This window comes from Diplotaxodon limnothrissa, linkage group LG19 (genome assembly GCF_057381915.1).
Source record: "Diplotaxodon limnothrissa isolate DT_005_m linkage group LG19, D_limnothrissa_male_GT1.1, whole genome shotgun sequence".
Taxonomy (NCBI): Eukaryota; Metazoa; Chordata; class Actinopteri; order Cichliformes; family Cichlidae; genus Diplotaxodon; species Diplotaxodon limnothrissa.
Genome location: NC_140614.1, coordinates 10,316,651 through 10,333,858, shown reverse-complemented (window position 1 = coordinate 10,333,858; position 17,208 = coordinate 10,316,651). Strand labels below are relative to the sequence as shown.

The 17,208-nt window shown below is 46.0% G+C and overlaps 1 protein-coding gene across 2 annotated transcripts in view; it reads right to left on the bottom strand.

Annotated features, from left to right (window-relative positions):
- Positions 1 to 2,765: 2,765 nt before the first annotated feature.
- Positions 2,766 to 17,208, bottom strand: part of mipol1 (mirror-image polydactyly 1) — a 42,752-nt gene continuing 28,309 nt past the window's right edge. For both annotated transcript variants that reach the window (XM_085342678.1, XM_085342679.1), the window contains 4 exons: positions 16,726 to 16,767; positions 13,522 to 13,613; positions 5,266 to 5,439; positions 2,766 to 2,986 (listed from right to left, as the gene is read on the bottom strand). In XM_085342678.1, the coding sequence (XP_085198804.1) occupies positions 2,920 to 2,986; positions 5,266 to 5,439; positions 13,522 to 13,613; positions 16,726 to 16,767 (375 nt within the window). In that variant the 3' untranslated portion in view covers positions 2,766 to 2,919. The remainder of the gene's footprint in view (positions 2,987 to 5,265; positions 5,440 to 13,521; positions 13,614 to 16,725; positions 16,768 to 17,208) is intronic.

Below are 17,208 nucleotides of genomic sequence, written 5' to 3'. Positions count from 1 at the left end.
CTCTTCCACAGCATGTCTTTTATCCTGTCTTCCTTCTCTCACCCCAACCGGTCGTAGCAGATGGCCGCCCCTCCCTGAGCCTGGTTCTGCCGGAGGTTTCTTCCTGTTAAAAGGGAGTTTTTCCTTCCCACTGTCGCCAAAGTGCTTGCTCATAGGGGGTCATATGATTCTTGGGTTTTTCTTTATATCTATGAAGCGCCTTGAGGCGACTTATGTTGTGATTTGGCGCTATATAAATAAAATTGAATTGAATTGAACTAGAGCGCGTTTGCTGTCGCATTTTATTTGTAGTGTGAACGAGCAGACAAAAAAAATCGGATTTGATCAAAAAATCGGAATTGAGCATTAAGACCTGCAGAGTGAACGTAGCCTTAGAGATGGGGTGAGGAGTTCATCCACCCAGGACGGGCTCAGAGTAGAGCCGCTGCTCCTCCACATACAAAAGAGCCAGCTGAGGTGGTTCGGGCATCTGACAAGGATGCCTCCTGAGGGCCTCCCGGGTGAGGTGCGTACAAGAAAGTGTTTGAACGTGAAAACGATCCAACGCATGAACCTGAACTCAGTATTTGTTCATGTTTGCACGTACACGTTTGTAAAATCGTTTGACATGAGCTCAGACTGCTCACGTGTTTGTGTGTGGATCGGAGCACGCACACGTGCACACAAATCCCTGCACACGTCTGTCAATCAGAGTTTACACTGGTGGATCGTATCGGAACACTATCTCCTGTGCAGCGAGTCCCGTCGTGAAATCTCCTCACTGCTAAATATTCCACAGTTAGTGAAAGTGACTGGGAACGACAGCAGCTCAGGCACGACGAGCTCGGCCACGTGAAATCAGCAGGTCAGCAGAGGCTGAGGATCACGGTGCTCAGAGGTCTTGACTTTCTGGAGAGTTAATCGCTACAGTCCTCCAAACTTCACGTGGCCTTCAGATTAGCTCAAAAACAGCGTGCAGAGTTTCACGGAATGGGTTTCCACGGCGACCAGCTGCAGCCAAGCCTCACATCAACGCAAGGCACTAGGGATGGGTACCGGTGTCCGGTGCCATGATGGCACCGGTTCTGACATAAACGGTAGTAACCAGACCGAAAAGCAGCGCACATTTCGGTGCTTTATTTCGGTGCTTTTTTTTCCTGAGCTGTGATACACTTCTAGCCAATCATTTTACGTTTCCGAGGATAGTAGGCTGGGCCAGGTACGTACGTTCTTTTAGAGCAGAGCTACAGATTAAAAATGTCCAAGGCGAAGCGGTCAAAAGTCTGGCTGTACTTCACAGCAAAATATGCAAACTCAGCAGCCTGCAACAAGTGCTTTAAGCTGATACTGTGATACTGTCAAAGGAGGTAACACCTTGAATCCGATGAAACACCTGGCGACGCATAGCGGTTTTTTTAAAAGCCCAGAAATGCGCCGTATTTGATAGCTTGCTGCGAGACCTCACACCGAGCGCATCTACCGCGGGTGGGTTGCCTGTTATGCAACATCCCCCAAAAACACGAAGAGGAGAGTCCTGGCCCCTAGCCCTGCCAGTGTAGCAGAAATGATGACGGATGATGATGGCAGCAGCAGCCGTTCTTCTCTGCGTGAGTAGCTTAATGTTGTTCATGTGTAATTTACGTTGAGTAGGCTAACCACGTTATTACATTAATGCATGTAAGGTGAACTAGCAAACATCATCATAGCTACATGCGGCTGTCTTCTTGTTTGATGGCAGATGCTCCCTTCACCCTGGCCCAAAAGGCTAAAATGACCAAAGAAAAAGTGGAAAACAGTTAAACATGAGAGGTTTAGGACAAAGTTTGTGTTTTTTCCATTGATTAAGCACTGCTTCCAGCCAAGAGTGATACCATAAATCCCCTATAGCTGCAGAAAATGCTAACATTGTTATCTTTTTACAAATAAACAGCTGAACATGAGAGGTTTTTGGACAAAGTTTGTGTTCTCCATTCTTTAAGCACCGGTTTGAGCACCATTTAAGCACCGGCACCGTTTCAAAAGTACCGATTTGGCACCGGTATCGGATAAAACCTAAACGATACCCATCCCTACAAGGCACACAGCGGAGCAAAGCACGGCGCCACTGTACTCTAGAGCAGTGCTCTCTGGGACGACCGATCAAACTCTGGGTTTGGTGGTTGCCAGGAACGGTACTGGTCTGACTGCACTGTGCCAGGTTTGGTGGAGGCGGGGTGATGGTGCGGGGCGGAGCAGGACGCCTCCTCGGCTAGGAGAGCTCAGAATACTGAAGTAGTGTGATATAATTACTCCTGTGTATAAACCGCCGCCCCTCTTGTAAAGCGGGTGTCTACATGCTTACTGTGGCCGAGCTCTCTGCACTCACCCTTGACTGCTGGTTTATGCACAAAGGGCAAAAAAGAACCTTGAACCTTGATGGCGTGACAGAAGAAGAAGAGCGTGCTCAGGGCGCCATGTGACCGAGCCAGGAAACTTGTCAAAGTTAAATTTTAATTAGAAGTTTTGGGAACACGAAGTCAGAGCGGCTTCATCGCGGTTGTCACGGTGATCCTCAGAAATGAAACCGAGCAGAGATTCAGTTTAAAACAGGCGAATTTAAGAAGAACCTTAAATCAACACAAGAACTAAAAGACACTGATCTCCAATTAAAGACCCTGGGGGAGGGGCGGGGCTCTCTGAAACTCCACAATCAACCAATCGACCAATAAACCATCAGGAAACAGAAGTCACGGCATCACTGTTTTATTAAACAACAAAAAACATTTGATTGATTTTAAAATGTCAGAACAACAAAAACGTTTGATTGAGAGAAAAATTTCATTCATGATTCCGGAAAGTTTGAAGCTTTTTTGGGTTTTAGAGCCGAAGCTAAGACGACGAGAAGGAAACATCATCGTCACTGAGCTGCTGCTGTCTTCACTGATCAGGACATCCGGCCGCTCAGATGACAGCGCGGACACTTCCTGTTCCAACTTTCTTCCTCAGCACCTCGACCAGACGCTCCAACCTGAGGAGAAAGATTTCCCGTTAGTGACGCTGAACTCTGATGTTCTGACGAGGTTTGTAAGAGCTCGGTGATGATGATGGCGGTGATCCTCTGTGGCCACTGCTCTGATGCTGTGACCTCAGTTCTCTGACTAACGGGAGGAAATGATGAGGAAAGTGAGAGGAAGATGAAATGTGTGTGTGGGGGGGGAGCGACCTGAATGACTTTCCAGCAGTCGGCGATGCTCGCTCACTCTCACTCTCTCTAAATCAAATTAAACTTCCCTCTGTAATACCCCCCACCCCCACCCAGAGCAAATATTCCTCTCCGCTGTTCAGAAACTTGGGAGGCTCTTCAGCGCCATGCGCCCCCCCGCTGGCAGCCAAATTAGAGCGGAAAGCCATGGGTTTGAGCCCAGGAGGACAGTGCGGGACGCAGACGGACGACTTAAGCTGTTTTCATCATGAATCTCATCCCTTCATCTTCAACTGATGAGCCGCCGCGCCGCAGCAGAAGAAGAAGTCACGTTATCCGGCGTCGGAGCGCCATCCTGCAGGAGCAGGAATCTGACTGATTAATTCTCCTCATCGGCTCGCCGCAGACACTCGCACACCCTCGTCTGCTGAATATGAATCATCACACCAAATCTCCTTAGTCCCACATGCTTAACCGGTCTTTGAACGCCTCCCGGAGTCTGTGAGACTTTCCGAGGCAACTTCACCGATCGGTCACTGTGCTCTCGCCGGACTGTCCAGAGAACCAGCTTATTGATCACCTGCACAAGAGATCAGTGAGCCAATGAACAGGTGACAAGGTTTGCACCTGGATAACATCTGTCAGGAGAAATCAAACATCTGGCTCTCTCTAGGAGTCTCACGGCTGAGTTAGGACCTCGTCTGACCTCTGACCCTCAGGCACAGTTATTTCCCGATCGATCAGCTCGGATCGTCAGCCTGTTTCAGGCTCTCGGCTCAGAGTCACGTGCTCCTGCCGTTGATGAAGAGCAGCGCAGAGATAAAATCTCCTCAGACTGAAGAACAGCTACTCAGATGTTGCTGCTAATTTAAACCGCAGCGGATTTCAGGGTCCTACGAACTTTTATTTGTGATGTGAACAAGGAGACTCGCCGGGAGCCTGAAAGCGTCATCATTCTTGCCGACCTGTCCCAGCAAGCTCTGAGGGTTCAGTACCTGCCCGTCACACCTGTGGGCCACAAACAGCAGCTCACCTGATGTTTCCTGACAGCTGCGAGGCAGTTCAGTAATCATTATTAATAATACATAAAGCCATGTTTCAGAGCTCACCACTGGCAGGCTGTCCGCACAGTTCTCTGTGACGACATCAAACAAAAGAAAGTTTATTTTGTTTGATGGACATTCTTTAGGTAAACCTTTCCTCTGCGTCAAACGTGATTGACACCGTCAGCTCACCATGAAACGCCACCACTGGAGTCTCCACCCGTCATTTCGAATGATTTTAGAGACACGGTTTCTAAAATCATGAGAAATAAGCCGGGCACGGCTCTGAACGCTCGAGGAGAAGACCTCGCCATCGTCAGAGCTGAGGGACATCTTCATGCAGAAAAACTTCTTCAGGCTTGCCGGGCCGAACCGCAGAGGTCCGAGTTTGGTTCCTGTCATCATAAAAATCCTCTCCCACAGTCTGCAGAGACTCTCAGCCGTTGCAGGTCTTTAAAGCTCGGTTCAGTCTGCAGTAAAATCGGCCCTCTGGACCTGAAACTGGGCTGAAGCTACGCTGCAGATTCTCTCGAGTTTCATTCCTCTGTTTTTGTTCTTCTTCTGAGCAGCAGCGTGTGATTACTGTGCGATGAAGAGGAGGAGTGCTCTAACATTAAGCTACTGTTATGCACCAAATGGGTAAAACTGATGTTCACGTCTCCCAAACCTTAAAAAATCAGATTCGATTAATTTGAAGAACTGTTAGATTCACTCTGATACAGACACAACGACGCGCTGCGTCTGCGGCACGGCGGCAGCTTCATGAGCAGAACCGAAACACCAGTCGCCACAACATTAGGACCACGTACCTAATGTTGTGTGCCCCCCCAACGTGGTGGCATGTCACACACGGTGGGGGGGGGGGGGGGGGGGGGGGGGGGGGGGTTCTCCCGTTTTCTGTTCTCCTGTAGACTCTGAGCTGATTGATGACTTAGCGTGACATCAGAGTGTTTCTGTTGTCATGGCGATTGCAGCAGAACATACAAAAATATTATACATGGCTTCAGCAGCAGCAGCCAATCAGAACAGAGAACGCAACAAACAGGAAGTGAAGGCTCTGACCTGCGCACTTGCTCAGTGGCCTCTCGCTCTGCCTCCTGGCAGCGCTGAAGCTCCGCCTCCACGCTCTGCTTCTCCTTCATCAGCTGCTGCAGCTTATCCATCAGGGGTGGGGCCTCAGGAGAGACGCTATCAGCTCGCAACGAGGGCTGGGAGGGCGGGGCTAAGTCCTGAGATCTGAGAGGGGAAGAGGAGGACGTTCCTGTTAAACTGACAGTCAGAGTGCATGCTGGGAAAAAATGGGTTTATTATATATTTATTTTATATTTTCAGAAACTTAAAAATATGAAAACGATTCTTTATAATAAATAAATAAAACAAACTGGCTAACAGGTAAAAAAGTGATGAAGAACCAGTGAGCTTCCACACGTTCACACATCCAACTGTAAACACTGAGGGAAACAGACGTCGACCAGCAGTTTATTTAAAAAGCACTTAAATAAAAATGATTCAGAGGCGGCAGTGTGACGTGAGCTGCAGCACATCAACAGGTATTATTGATTATTATTGATTATTGAGCTTCAGACGGCTTTAAAGCTGCTGTGATCGTCAGCGCGAAGCAGCTGATAAATAATCGATCGGTGGGATATCGATAGGTGCTAGGTTACTTAAAGGTAAACAGACAGGTCAGAGGCACTGTTGGCCAAGTTACTTTGAAAAAGTAATTAATTATAGTTACTAGGTTCTTCTTCAAAAAAGTAACTGAGTTACAAGATTCTAAAGGTATTTAATTACTTGAAAAGTAACTATTGTGTTACTTAAAATAAACGTTTAACCCTCTGAGGTCCAGGGTATAATTGGCCATTTTAACCACTTTGATGTTTCCTCCACATTTCACCTTTAAAAACTGTTTATTTGCCGTGTTTGGTCTCATCCTTTTCAGCACAACCTCACGTGTCTGAATTTACAGTCATGTTTTCATTCTGACTACTGTATTAACAACATTGATCTAGAATCAGACAAAAAACATAAAATCTGAGTAGAAAAAGTTATTTTTTACTGTAACAACCACAAACATGTTTATTGAATCATATTTCATAACTTTAAATGCAAATATTTGTCAGTTTTAAAATCTATGCACAAGTTTTGCAAACAAAGTTATTTGCAGCCATTTACCTTTTACCCTTTTTTTTTTAACCACTTAAACTGTTTACAGAACAATCAGCTGTTCTGCATTTAATAAGACAAATTATTTGTGCCACTCCAAACACGCTAAACGTCACAAATCTCTCACATCTCGCTCTCTCTTTTTCCACTCTCTCTCTCTCTCTCCGTCACTCCTAAATCTTCCTCCTGTTCCTAAACAACAAACGTCATGTTGCCATATCATTTTTTGATTGGTTGACATGGTGCATTGTTCCACCAACATGAACGGGCTGTTTTTTTGTTTTGTTTGAGCAGAGAGGTCTCGCTGCTGTCCTTAGACAGTAAACGTGAAGCTATTCAGGAAAAACAGGCGTATAAATTGTTTATCACGACTCTGGTTTTACTGGCCCATCAACACCGTTTATAAACTGGTATACGTCACCTTGTTGCTTTGTCATCTTGGTCATGTGATTGTTTACCACAACTACTTTATTCTTCCTCAGTCAAACAGCAGCACTCATGCGATTGTTTTGCCTCCTGAGCTCCAGGTGTTGTGCTAGACAGTGATCGTGATCGCGGTCCGCGGGAGTGCGCAGCTGCTTAAAGCTGCAGCGTCCAGATTACTTACAGCTACTTCCTGCAGCTGATATAAGCTGCAATAAACTGAACACAGCTTCAACCGTCTGTTTGGTGAAAAATAGTAACGCGACCGCATTTTGTTGTTAGTAACGGTAACGGCGTTGTAACGATAGGAATGGTAATTAGATTACTCGTTACTGAAAAAAGTAACGCTGTTATCCCCATCACTGGTCAGAGGTCAAAGTTCAGACCAAATTAGAAACAGAACACTTTAAAAACAGAAGAGAGGAACCAACAGCATCGTCGTCAGGACCTTCAGCAGTTTTCTGATCCTCGTGCTGCATCTGATATTTTCTCACTTCATCACACTCGACCGCTTCAATTCTGCTGAAACGTTTTCCATGTTGGAGCAGGACGTCCTAAAACTTCAATTTGTGGTTCAGCACAGCTCATATAAATCCATAAAACTGAATGAAAGGAAAACAGGAATACAATGCATACTAGGGCTGGGCGATATATCGAGTTTTTTAAAAAATATCGATATATTTTCATACGAGATATAAGATGTGACAATATCGTTTATATCGATATAGTCTATGTTACGTTATAATTATACTTGTGGAGCCGCAGGTTTGCCTCTCTTTCGTCCACTTTTGTCTCTACGCAACGTTACTCGGCCTCGCCTCTCCTTCACTGAACACAACTCCGCCTCCCCCATAGCTTCACCTGCAGGCAATGACAAGATGAAAGCGGAAAATCTCCGTTAGCGAGTTACCGCGGATCGCCCCGTGCGTGGGGCTGGACGGCGTCAACGTGTTAGCGAGCTAACCGCGCTAATGACATGCAGCCCGGAGGGGCTGCACGGCCTAAAATCCTTTCATTTTCTCAAAACTCGACAGTGCGCCTTATGTATGAATTCTGGTTGTGCTTACTGACCGCGAACCGATTTTATGTGGTACACAGCGCTCAGCAATCTGTCAAAAATGTTTTATTATGACTTTGCTAAGCTACGGAGCTGCACCACTTGATGGATTGTCGGAGGATTACCGCTACCGGGGAGGAGCCTCGCGGAGTGATACGTACTGTGTGTGTATAAGGACCACAAATGGCACCTGTTCAGAGACGTGGTGCAGCTGTGAAATCTGTCTCTTTGTTATTATGCTCAGCGTCTATTAGTTTACATTTTGACTGCACAATTATGAGCTTTTTGTTATGCACAAAAACAACATTGTTTTCTTTTATTTATGGACCATGATTATTTAATAAATGCTGATAATTTATTTTTGAGTAATTTCTTCATGTACATCTACGCTGTATGTAAATAAAAGTGCCCGTGTGACATCTGGGACACAGTGTGACTAAGAACTCTCTTTTTGTTCTTAACTTATGGCTTTAAAAAAAAAATCGAGATATATATCTTATATCGCCATCCAGCTAAAAAATATCGAGATATGAATTTTGGGTCATATCGCCCAGCCCTAATGCATACACACAGTGTTAATATCTGAGAATATCTTAGTGATAAGCACCGTTTGAAACATTTAAAGAGTAAACACACAAAGACAACCACTGATGAGCCGTCACAGACGCCGCTGCACCTGTCCGAGAGTCTGCAGAAACCATTCCTGAATCTCAGACGTCGACATCAGCGAGAGACATCTCTCCAACTTCATGGTGACAAAGCAGACACCCGACGTCACACAATATTACATCGAAGGCACAAACACAAAAACACGTCCGACGGGAACAGAAGAAAGCGCACCCTGTCTCACTTTGTTATACACATAAAAAAATAATTAGACTCTCAGCAGGTTTTAAAAATAAGTCTGTACAACCTCACACAAGCAACATATCACTTATTACTGGGTGGCTGTAGCTCAGGTGGTAGAGCAGGTCATCTACTGATCGGAAGGTTGGTGGTTCGATTCCCGGCTTCCCCTAGTCTGCATGCCAAATATCCTTGGGCAAGATACTAACCCGAAATTGCTCTCCGATGCATCCATCGGAGTATGAATGTGTGTGAATGTCAGTTGTGCTTGTGCGAATGGGTGTGAATGGGTGTGAATGCACAAGTTGTGTAAAGCGCTTTGAGTGCTCAGAAGAGTGGAAAAGCGCTATATAAGAACTAGTCCATTTACCATTTACCATTACTGGGTATCCTCGCTGATTCCTATAACGCCTGGATTCAGCTTCTGATCATCTATCAGTACTGACACCGTGAGACTTGATCAGAGGTGTGAGCATCGCAGCAGAGGCCTTTGTGTCCAAGTAACTGAGGATAAAAACATGAAGCAGATTTTCCTGGCCTGGCTTTTTATAGCACCTTAAAATAAAACCATGAATCAACATGTGAACCTGATGCTGCTGAAGTGAAGCAGAGTTACAGAGGTGTGATTACAGCTGAGCAGTCATTTGTAAAAGTTTAGATGTCAGAGGCCGACAGCACTGAACACAACAGCAGACTGGTGTGTGGTAAGAAAAACAGATCTGATGGTAAACTGGTCTCTGAGGACACAGAGACCGAGAGCTGTGCAGGAAGTAACAGCCAAAGAATTCATGACGATGTTTCTCAAACGTGAAGCGCAGTTTGATCTTCTTTTGCTGCTGGTTCAGTCAGAGAGATGAAACCTGCAGCTTCTGAATCTGAGCTGTCGGCTTCCAGCCGGACAGCGCGTCTGTGCCGTCAGGTGACAATCCCCGCTCGGCGTTTACATCTTTGTGCAGAATCTGTTTACCTGCTCTCATTTACTGTTTCAGCTGTTTGTTAATAGAAATAGTTTTTTGAGCTCTAAGCTGACACTCTGCCGTTTCTGATAAAATGCATTTATATTTAAAATTGGTTCAGGAGTTTTTAAACCCACCTCCAGTTTGGGCCATCAGCGAAGAAACCAAGTACACAAACACAGGCCTGACCTTTGACCTGCTGAGATCTGTTTTATCTAACCCGGTCTGCACTGCTGAGGTTAGCGGCGTCTGATCAGGACTAAGAGACTTGAAGCATAAATAACTACGTTTCAGTCTGAGGAAATCAGAAGGAATCACTGTCTGGATATTTTAAATCAGTCTTCACGCTGGGACGCATTTCCTGTGATCTGACAGGATCGCTAACAACAGGCAACACAACATGAAAGAAATCCAGCTGCTTTTTTTTACTTCTACACTATAGCACCTCCTCAGAGGTACTAATACGTCAGACTGAACATGCCTGGTTCAGAGGTTGAAGTGCAGCTTTTTGATTGGCTGCAAACTGAACAATAACCAAATATCTCTCCTGTGAGGGCATCAAATCAGCACAGAGACCCTGAGAAAAACCACCAATAATAGAGAATAAACAGAAACTGTAACACAGCAAACACAGAATGTGACCAACACGTCAAAGGTCAATCTTCTTCTGACGTCCTGCTAATCCCGTGGACCAACACACTGATGAAAAACCATCTGACACACATCTGTCAGCCTGCCGGGCTCAGAAATCCAGCTGTGAGCCTTCAGACTGCTCAGGACCAGTACTGAGACCAGCTCCGAGCCCGTGAGAGGAACAAAACGTCCCCACTTTGAGGCTGTAATACCTGAGACCCCACACACACACACACACACACACACACACACACACACACACACACACACAGGGTTTAATGAAGTAAAATCACAGGAAATTAGTTTTTATTTCCACCAAGAAAACTGAAATCAAACAAAAATCCTGATTCCCCCCCCCCGGACATCTCAGCAGGCGTCCAGCATCAATCCTGATGATTTATGGAGACTCACAGTTTGGCCAGCGTGGACGCCTCGCTGCTCATCTTTATTCTGACTCAGGCTACTGCGGCGCTTCGCTGTGACTGCCGAGTGGGGCCTCAGCCCGAGTGTTCTTCCTCAGGGCCGGTCCTGAAACTGCGCCCTCTGACCTCTCTGATGCTTTCTGTTGGGTTTCGTTCATGTTGTGCACCGGCTACATAGGGGCTGACAATGTTGTCGCGTCTGTCCTTTTTATCCTCCCTCGCTGGTGTCTGATCTTCTTTTCTGTGCCTCTTTGCTGATTTGATGAAAGCCCAATTAGGATAACCACACATTTTGAGTGCTTCCTTTACATGTGTGTTCCTTCTTTTTCCCTTCAGGCTTAGAGGGAACATGTTCTGCCCGGCGGTGTAGGGTCCTATGTAGCCGGTGTTTCTCTCTCTCATTATAGGTTCACGCCCTCGAAGGAGGAAACACCTGTGCCTCATCAGTGTGGATGGCATTCAAGCCAGGAAGCAACGGCTGTTCTTCGCTGGATCGTTGTGAGAATCACGTCAGTGAAAGTTGAGCGTCTAGCAAGTGTTTTTCCATGTAGTTGTGTGTTTGGAATCTAACGAGCGTTTCTTTGTGTGCAGACCCTCTGGACTGTTTTCCCCGGTGTTCCCTAAGTGACGAGTGTTCGAGTGGATTCGTGTTTGGATTGTTTGGAGAGAGACAAGAGTGTTCACCTGGATTTCCCCCTAAGTAAAGAGAAACGACACTCCATCATTACTTTAAGAACTGAAGGTCAGTCAGTCCGTGGAAATGCTAAAACTTTGAATGTGTCCCCAAGTGCAGTCTCAAAACCAGGTGCTACGATGACACTGGCTCACCTGAGGATGCCCCAGGAAAGGAAGACCAAGAGACCCCTCTGCTGCTGAGGATACATTCATCCGAGTCACCAACCTCAGAAATCCCAAGTTGACAGCACCTCGGAGCAGAGTCCAGATAAATGCCACACAGAGCTCCAGTAGCAGACACATCTCTACATCAACTGTTCAGAGCAGACTGTGTGAATCAGGCCTTTATGGTCAAATAGCTGCTGAGAAACCACGACTAAGGAAAAGCAACAAGAAGAGATTTGTTTGGGCCAAGAAACACAAGAAATGGACGTTAGACCATCTGTGCTTTGGTCTGATCAGTCCAAATTTGAGATCTTTGATTCCACCTGCCATGTCTTTGTGCGACACAGAAAAGGTGAATGGACGGTCTCTACATGGTTCCCACTGTGAAGCATGGAGGAGGAGGTGTGATGGTGTGGGGGTCTTTTACTGGTGACACTGGTGGGGATTCATTCAAAATTGAAGGCACACGGAACCAGCATGGCTACCACAGCATCCTGCAGCGACATGCCATCCCATTAAGGTTGGGTGATATGTAGAAATTTTCCAACCAACAACCATCAGTCCAATCGCCAACAACAGGTGATATATTCGCACAGGAGCAGACTTTTTGATGGGCGGAGCAATGTAATCATGCATGGACTGATTTGTGCGTTTAGAATTTATAAGTTTTGTTTGGAGGGAATATTTTACCTACTTTTCTTGTTTGTTTCATAACATAGCTACTTTTTGGATTATTTATTTATCTGTTAATTTATTTGAGATGCGCCAAATTGCACAAAACACTTAACTTTTTTAATGCTCACTGGAAGAGACTTTGATTTTCAGCTTACTTTTGGTTTAATTTTGCATTTGTTGTTGGGTCAACTGTGTAAGACAGATAAACACGGTTATAGTGGAAAAAAGAAGCCAGTTTCTCTTTGTTTCCCTCCCGCCATTGTAGGTTTTTTAAATAAGGTTTTTGGATTTTTCTGAACATAGGCTACTGCATTTCTTTCTTTCTGTTATGAGTTTGAGTAAATGAATCGCTGCATTTGGGCGCACTTTGAGGAGGGTGCATTTGCTTGCCGCTGGAAGAGGGTGCCATTAAAACAGTGCTATTATTTTTCCGTTGACTGCTTCTCTTAGCCTCAACCAACATTATCAGCAAACGTACTCATGGACAAATAAATAAATAAATAAATCTCTCTAGTAAAACTGATTGGTGAAAGGCTCAGCCTCAGTGGATATATTCGCCCAATCGCCCAACCTTACATCCCATCATTTATTTTCCAACAGGACAATGACCCCAAACACACCTTGTGTAAGGGCTGCTTGACCGAATGATGGAGTGCTGTGCCAGGTGGCCTGGGCTCCACAGTCACCTTACCTAAACTCAATGGTGATTGATGGTGAGATGGTTTGGGATGAGATGGGCTGCAGGTGAAAACTAGTAATGACTTCATGAACTTCTTCACAAGTAAAATGTTAACAATTAGAGAAAAAATGACTCAAAATCATCCCACAGATGTAATATTATCTACAGCTACTTTCAGTACCATTGATGTTATTAAGTTAGACTCTTTTTCTCCAATCGATCTTTCTGAGTTAACTTCAATAATTACTTCCTCCAAACCATCAACGTGTCTTTTAGATCCCATTCCTACAAAACTGCTCACAGAAGTCCTGCCACTAATTAGAGATGATGAAATCATGGAAAATATTATTATTTTTTATGATTTCACTAACTGAAAGGACATAACCCAGCTGAAATCAGCCGCTCCTAATATTACTCACTGATAAATCCACAGCAGGAAGTGATAAGGGACTTTCACAATAAAACCACAGATTTAAATCAAAGCTCTGACATATTTTAACTGACACCTTAAATCAGCTATTTGGTGTCTCTGAGATCTGGGTCCTTGTTTGGACCGAAACCACAGATTTCTCCACATTCCTGTGGATGAACATCTTTAAGTTCAGACTCGTGTGTGCTGACCTGTGATTGGCTCGTAGGGCCCGAACCTCCGCTCCCAGCCGCCGCCGGTCCTCCAGAGCACCGTCCCTCTCCATCTGCACCTTCTGCAGCTCCTGATTGGATGAAACACGCGTCAGTTACAGGTAATCAGCTGATTTCAGTCAACACCAGCAGCAGAGAGGCACGTTACATCAATCCACCCGAGGCTTCTGGGAGCCGCGCTCTGATTGGCCGACCTAACCATGTGTTTGTGTTTTAACTGCTCGTGCTCACGAAGAGATCAAGCCATGGCTCTCAGCGCTACTTCCTGTTCAAATAAAGGATTAATTAACTAATGGACTAATTAACTCTAACGCGTGTCAACACTGCGCGTAATGAGGAGGGGTTTACAGGTGCATTGTGGGAATCAGAGGGGATTTCTGCGTTTGTCGAGCACCGTAAATTAACGGTAATGATGAGGATTAGATGCGTTAGTAAGGCGCCGGCGAGGCAACGAGAGAGAGAGAGGACGCGTTTTAATCTGCATGGCAAAGGCAACAACACAGGAAGTGACATCATGACCAATCACAGCGTGTTTCAGAGTCTGTATCGTCCAGTTTAGGTTACGGTCGTGGATTAAACCTTAAACGAGGAGGGGGGAGTTCCTCTGGGCTGCGCTGCAGCAGGACCACAGAAGAAGAAAAGGCTGTTTTCATTTTAAAAGCTCTGCCTGTCTTTGTAATGATGTCATACTTCCTGTTTTTATGACCTGCTGAGCCCACAGTGAGGCCAGGCGGCAGTAAAGCAGCAGCAGTGTTTTGTAGTCCATATTCTGGGTGTTGTAGTTTATACATGTCACCGTCACAGAGTCCAGAGTCCTTGTGAACTGTACTTAACGTCACCATGGTTTCCACCGAGGTTGAAGTTTCTGACGAGTCATCAGTGAGCAGAACGCAGACGCCGCCGGAGCGCTGCAGCTGCCAGAAGGACATGGATGATGCCATCGTGGTGAAGTCAGCAAGTCTGCTGAGAGGATGCAAGGATGTGCTGGACTGAGTGGAGCCATTTTTAATGGGCATGAATGAATATAAAAGGCAGCACGGTGGCACAGAAGGCCCTGGGTCCGAATCCACCGTGTGGGCGGGGCCTTTTATGCTGCATGTTCTCGCCAGCTTCCTCCCACAATCCACACACGTGCAGTTAGTGAATGGTTGTCTCTGTCCCTGTGCTGGCCCTGTGACAGACTGGAGACCAATCCAGGTGTGCCCTGCCCCGCGCCCTATGGTAGCCGCGATAGGCTCCACCCCCGTCACTGTGAGAAGGATAAGGAGAAGAGAATGGATGGAGAGATGTACTTTTTATTTATTATTCGTTGTACTTGTTCTGTATTTTACGAGTGAATGTTGTATTTCTTTAGAGGAGCCGACATCATGATTAATGAATTTCCTTCATGGGAGTTCGGAGGGGGCGGAGCTCGCACTCTGATTTTAATCCCTATAAAGACCGTGTGAAGCGTTTTGTTTTACAAACATGTTTTAAATAAAGTTTATTACTTTTTGTTATTTTATTCCTTTCAAACAGCTGACCACTCCTCCTGTATCTTCCTCCCCTCTTGTCCTCCTCCTCTGCGACTCTGCACAGGGAACTGAATTTGTGGACAACCGCGGCGGGCCACCGGCGGCGGGCCGCTGCATCGCGCTTTTGCGTCGGGCTGTGTCTTTGGTCAGACTGTGTGGAAGTCAGCCGCAGCCTGATCCCGACCTACTCCCCTATGCTAATCGAAGCCCTCGAGGTCTGGGAGTTTAAAGCGAGACATCAAAAGAGGAACCAAACCCGGAGAGTCAATATGTGTCTTCTCCAGCCGGGCCGGAGGAGACGCTTCAAAAGAGCTGCCCGACTTATTAATCAGAATAATTTCCAAATGATGTGAGGAGCAGGCGGGAACGACGCCGCGCTGACCTTTAACACGACGAGTTAAGGTCAACCGAAGAGGGAGGACGGGGGAGGAGGTAATAAAAGGAGCCCGCCCGAACCTTTACCACCAAAGAGGGGAGCTGTCTTTAATTAGCATGGAGGAGCAACAGGACAGGAGGTGGAGGTGGAGGTGACAGAGGCACGGGGTGAGGAGGAGGAGGGGGGAGGGGGGTATATGAAAGGAACTACTTTGACCTTTAACATGAGGAGTGTGTGTGTGTGTGTGTGTGTGTGTGTGGAGGGGGGGGGCTCAGGATGTGGAGGTGAGGACGAGAGGAAACTTTAATTATCAGAAGGAGGAGCGCGGCGAGGAGTAAATGAAACGCTCCTCCTCTTCCATTGACCTTCAACATCCACACTGTAACTGTACTGACTGTGGGAGTAACTGAGTACTTTACTCAAGTACTTCAGGATCACTGATATTGGTTTTACTTTTTTGACTGCACAGACCTGACAGACGGAGCCGTCAAAGATCAGTAATCGATAATCAATCAGAGAGATGGAAAGCGGCCTGGATTTATCGAAGGTCTCCGCTGAGTCGATCCAGGTTCACGGATGGAAGCCCAGAGGTCAAGTGTGCAGAGCACGGCTGTGAATGCTGTGTTAACGTGTACGTCTGCGTGGAAACGTTTTGCGTGCGTTGTAACGTCTGGTTTCTGGTGTCGGCTGCGGCGGCTCTCTGGCCGCCTGGCGTTAATTTGCCGGCAGCTGCTGAGTTTGTGTGTGAAATTAAAAAGCTCTCCAGGCTCTAATCCCCACAGAGCCCTCAGCCTAATTAACAGGCTTCAGCAGGAAAAACGATGGCGCTACATTAATAACAAAATTTAATCAGAAGAACAAAACAGACGCAGGCAGAGCAGCAGAAACAGATTCTACCGAGACTCGACTGAAACAGAAACCTCGCATCAACAAACAACAAACTTTAATCAATGAAACTAAAACCCAACGTTTCCATGTTTGTAAAGGACCTCCTAAAAAATCAATAACTGCTCAACTTAAAAATGTAATTTCTTTGATTAAATTTAAAAAAATCAATGATCTAGTTTATTCTGACTGATAAACTTTGATGATGTGTCTTTCCTTGCTTCACACTTTGTCACTTTTAGTGTGAAAGGAGCTAGAAGAAAGAATACTTTAAGAGGTAATGGTACTGAAGTGTTAAAAATAGTGTTATTGTAGGCAAACATCCAAATATTGACCAGGGGTGTGTGTGTGTGTGTGTGTGTGTGTGTGTGTGTGTGTGTGTGTGTGTGTGTGTGTGTGTGTGTTTACCTCGCTTGCCTGCTGCTCTCTCTCTTGTTCCAGGCGTTTCCACTGCACGCAGACAGGGACAGAGTTAATCTGCAGTTACTGATCGGACCAATCTGCAAACGCACATTTTAACTCATATCTATAATCAGTCATTCAGCAATTGATCCTAATCAATGAGCTGAGCTGTGGGCACTCGGCTCTTTCAGCAGTCCGAAGTGTAGAATCATGTTTTTACAGTTTCCTCATATATTGATCCACTGACACGCTGAAAACACGTGATCATTCGAGCTGAACACCTCAGCTTCTGTCTGACTGATGGTGGAGTTTTTCAGCCCTGAATGCTGCCTGCAGACGTTTTAGGACAGAAGCCTTAGGGGTCACAGAGGTCAGAGGTCAGCACTTAGGCCAACCTTAGGCCGCAGCTGTCAGAGCAGCTCTGATTGGTCGTCACGGTTATGTAAGATTCTGGTGTCAGAAAATCAGGAAACAGGTGAGAGGAAGCAG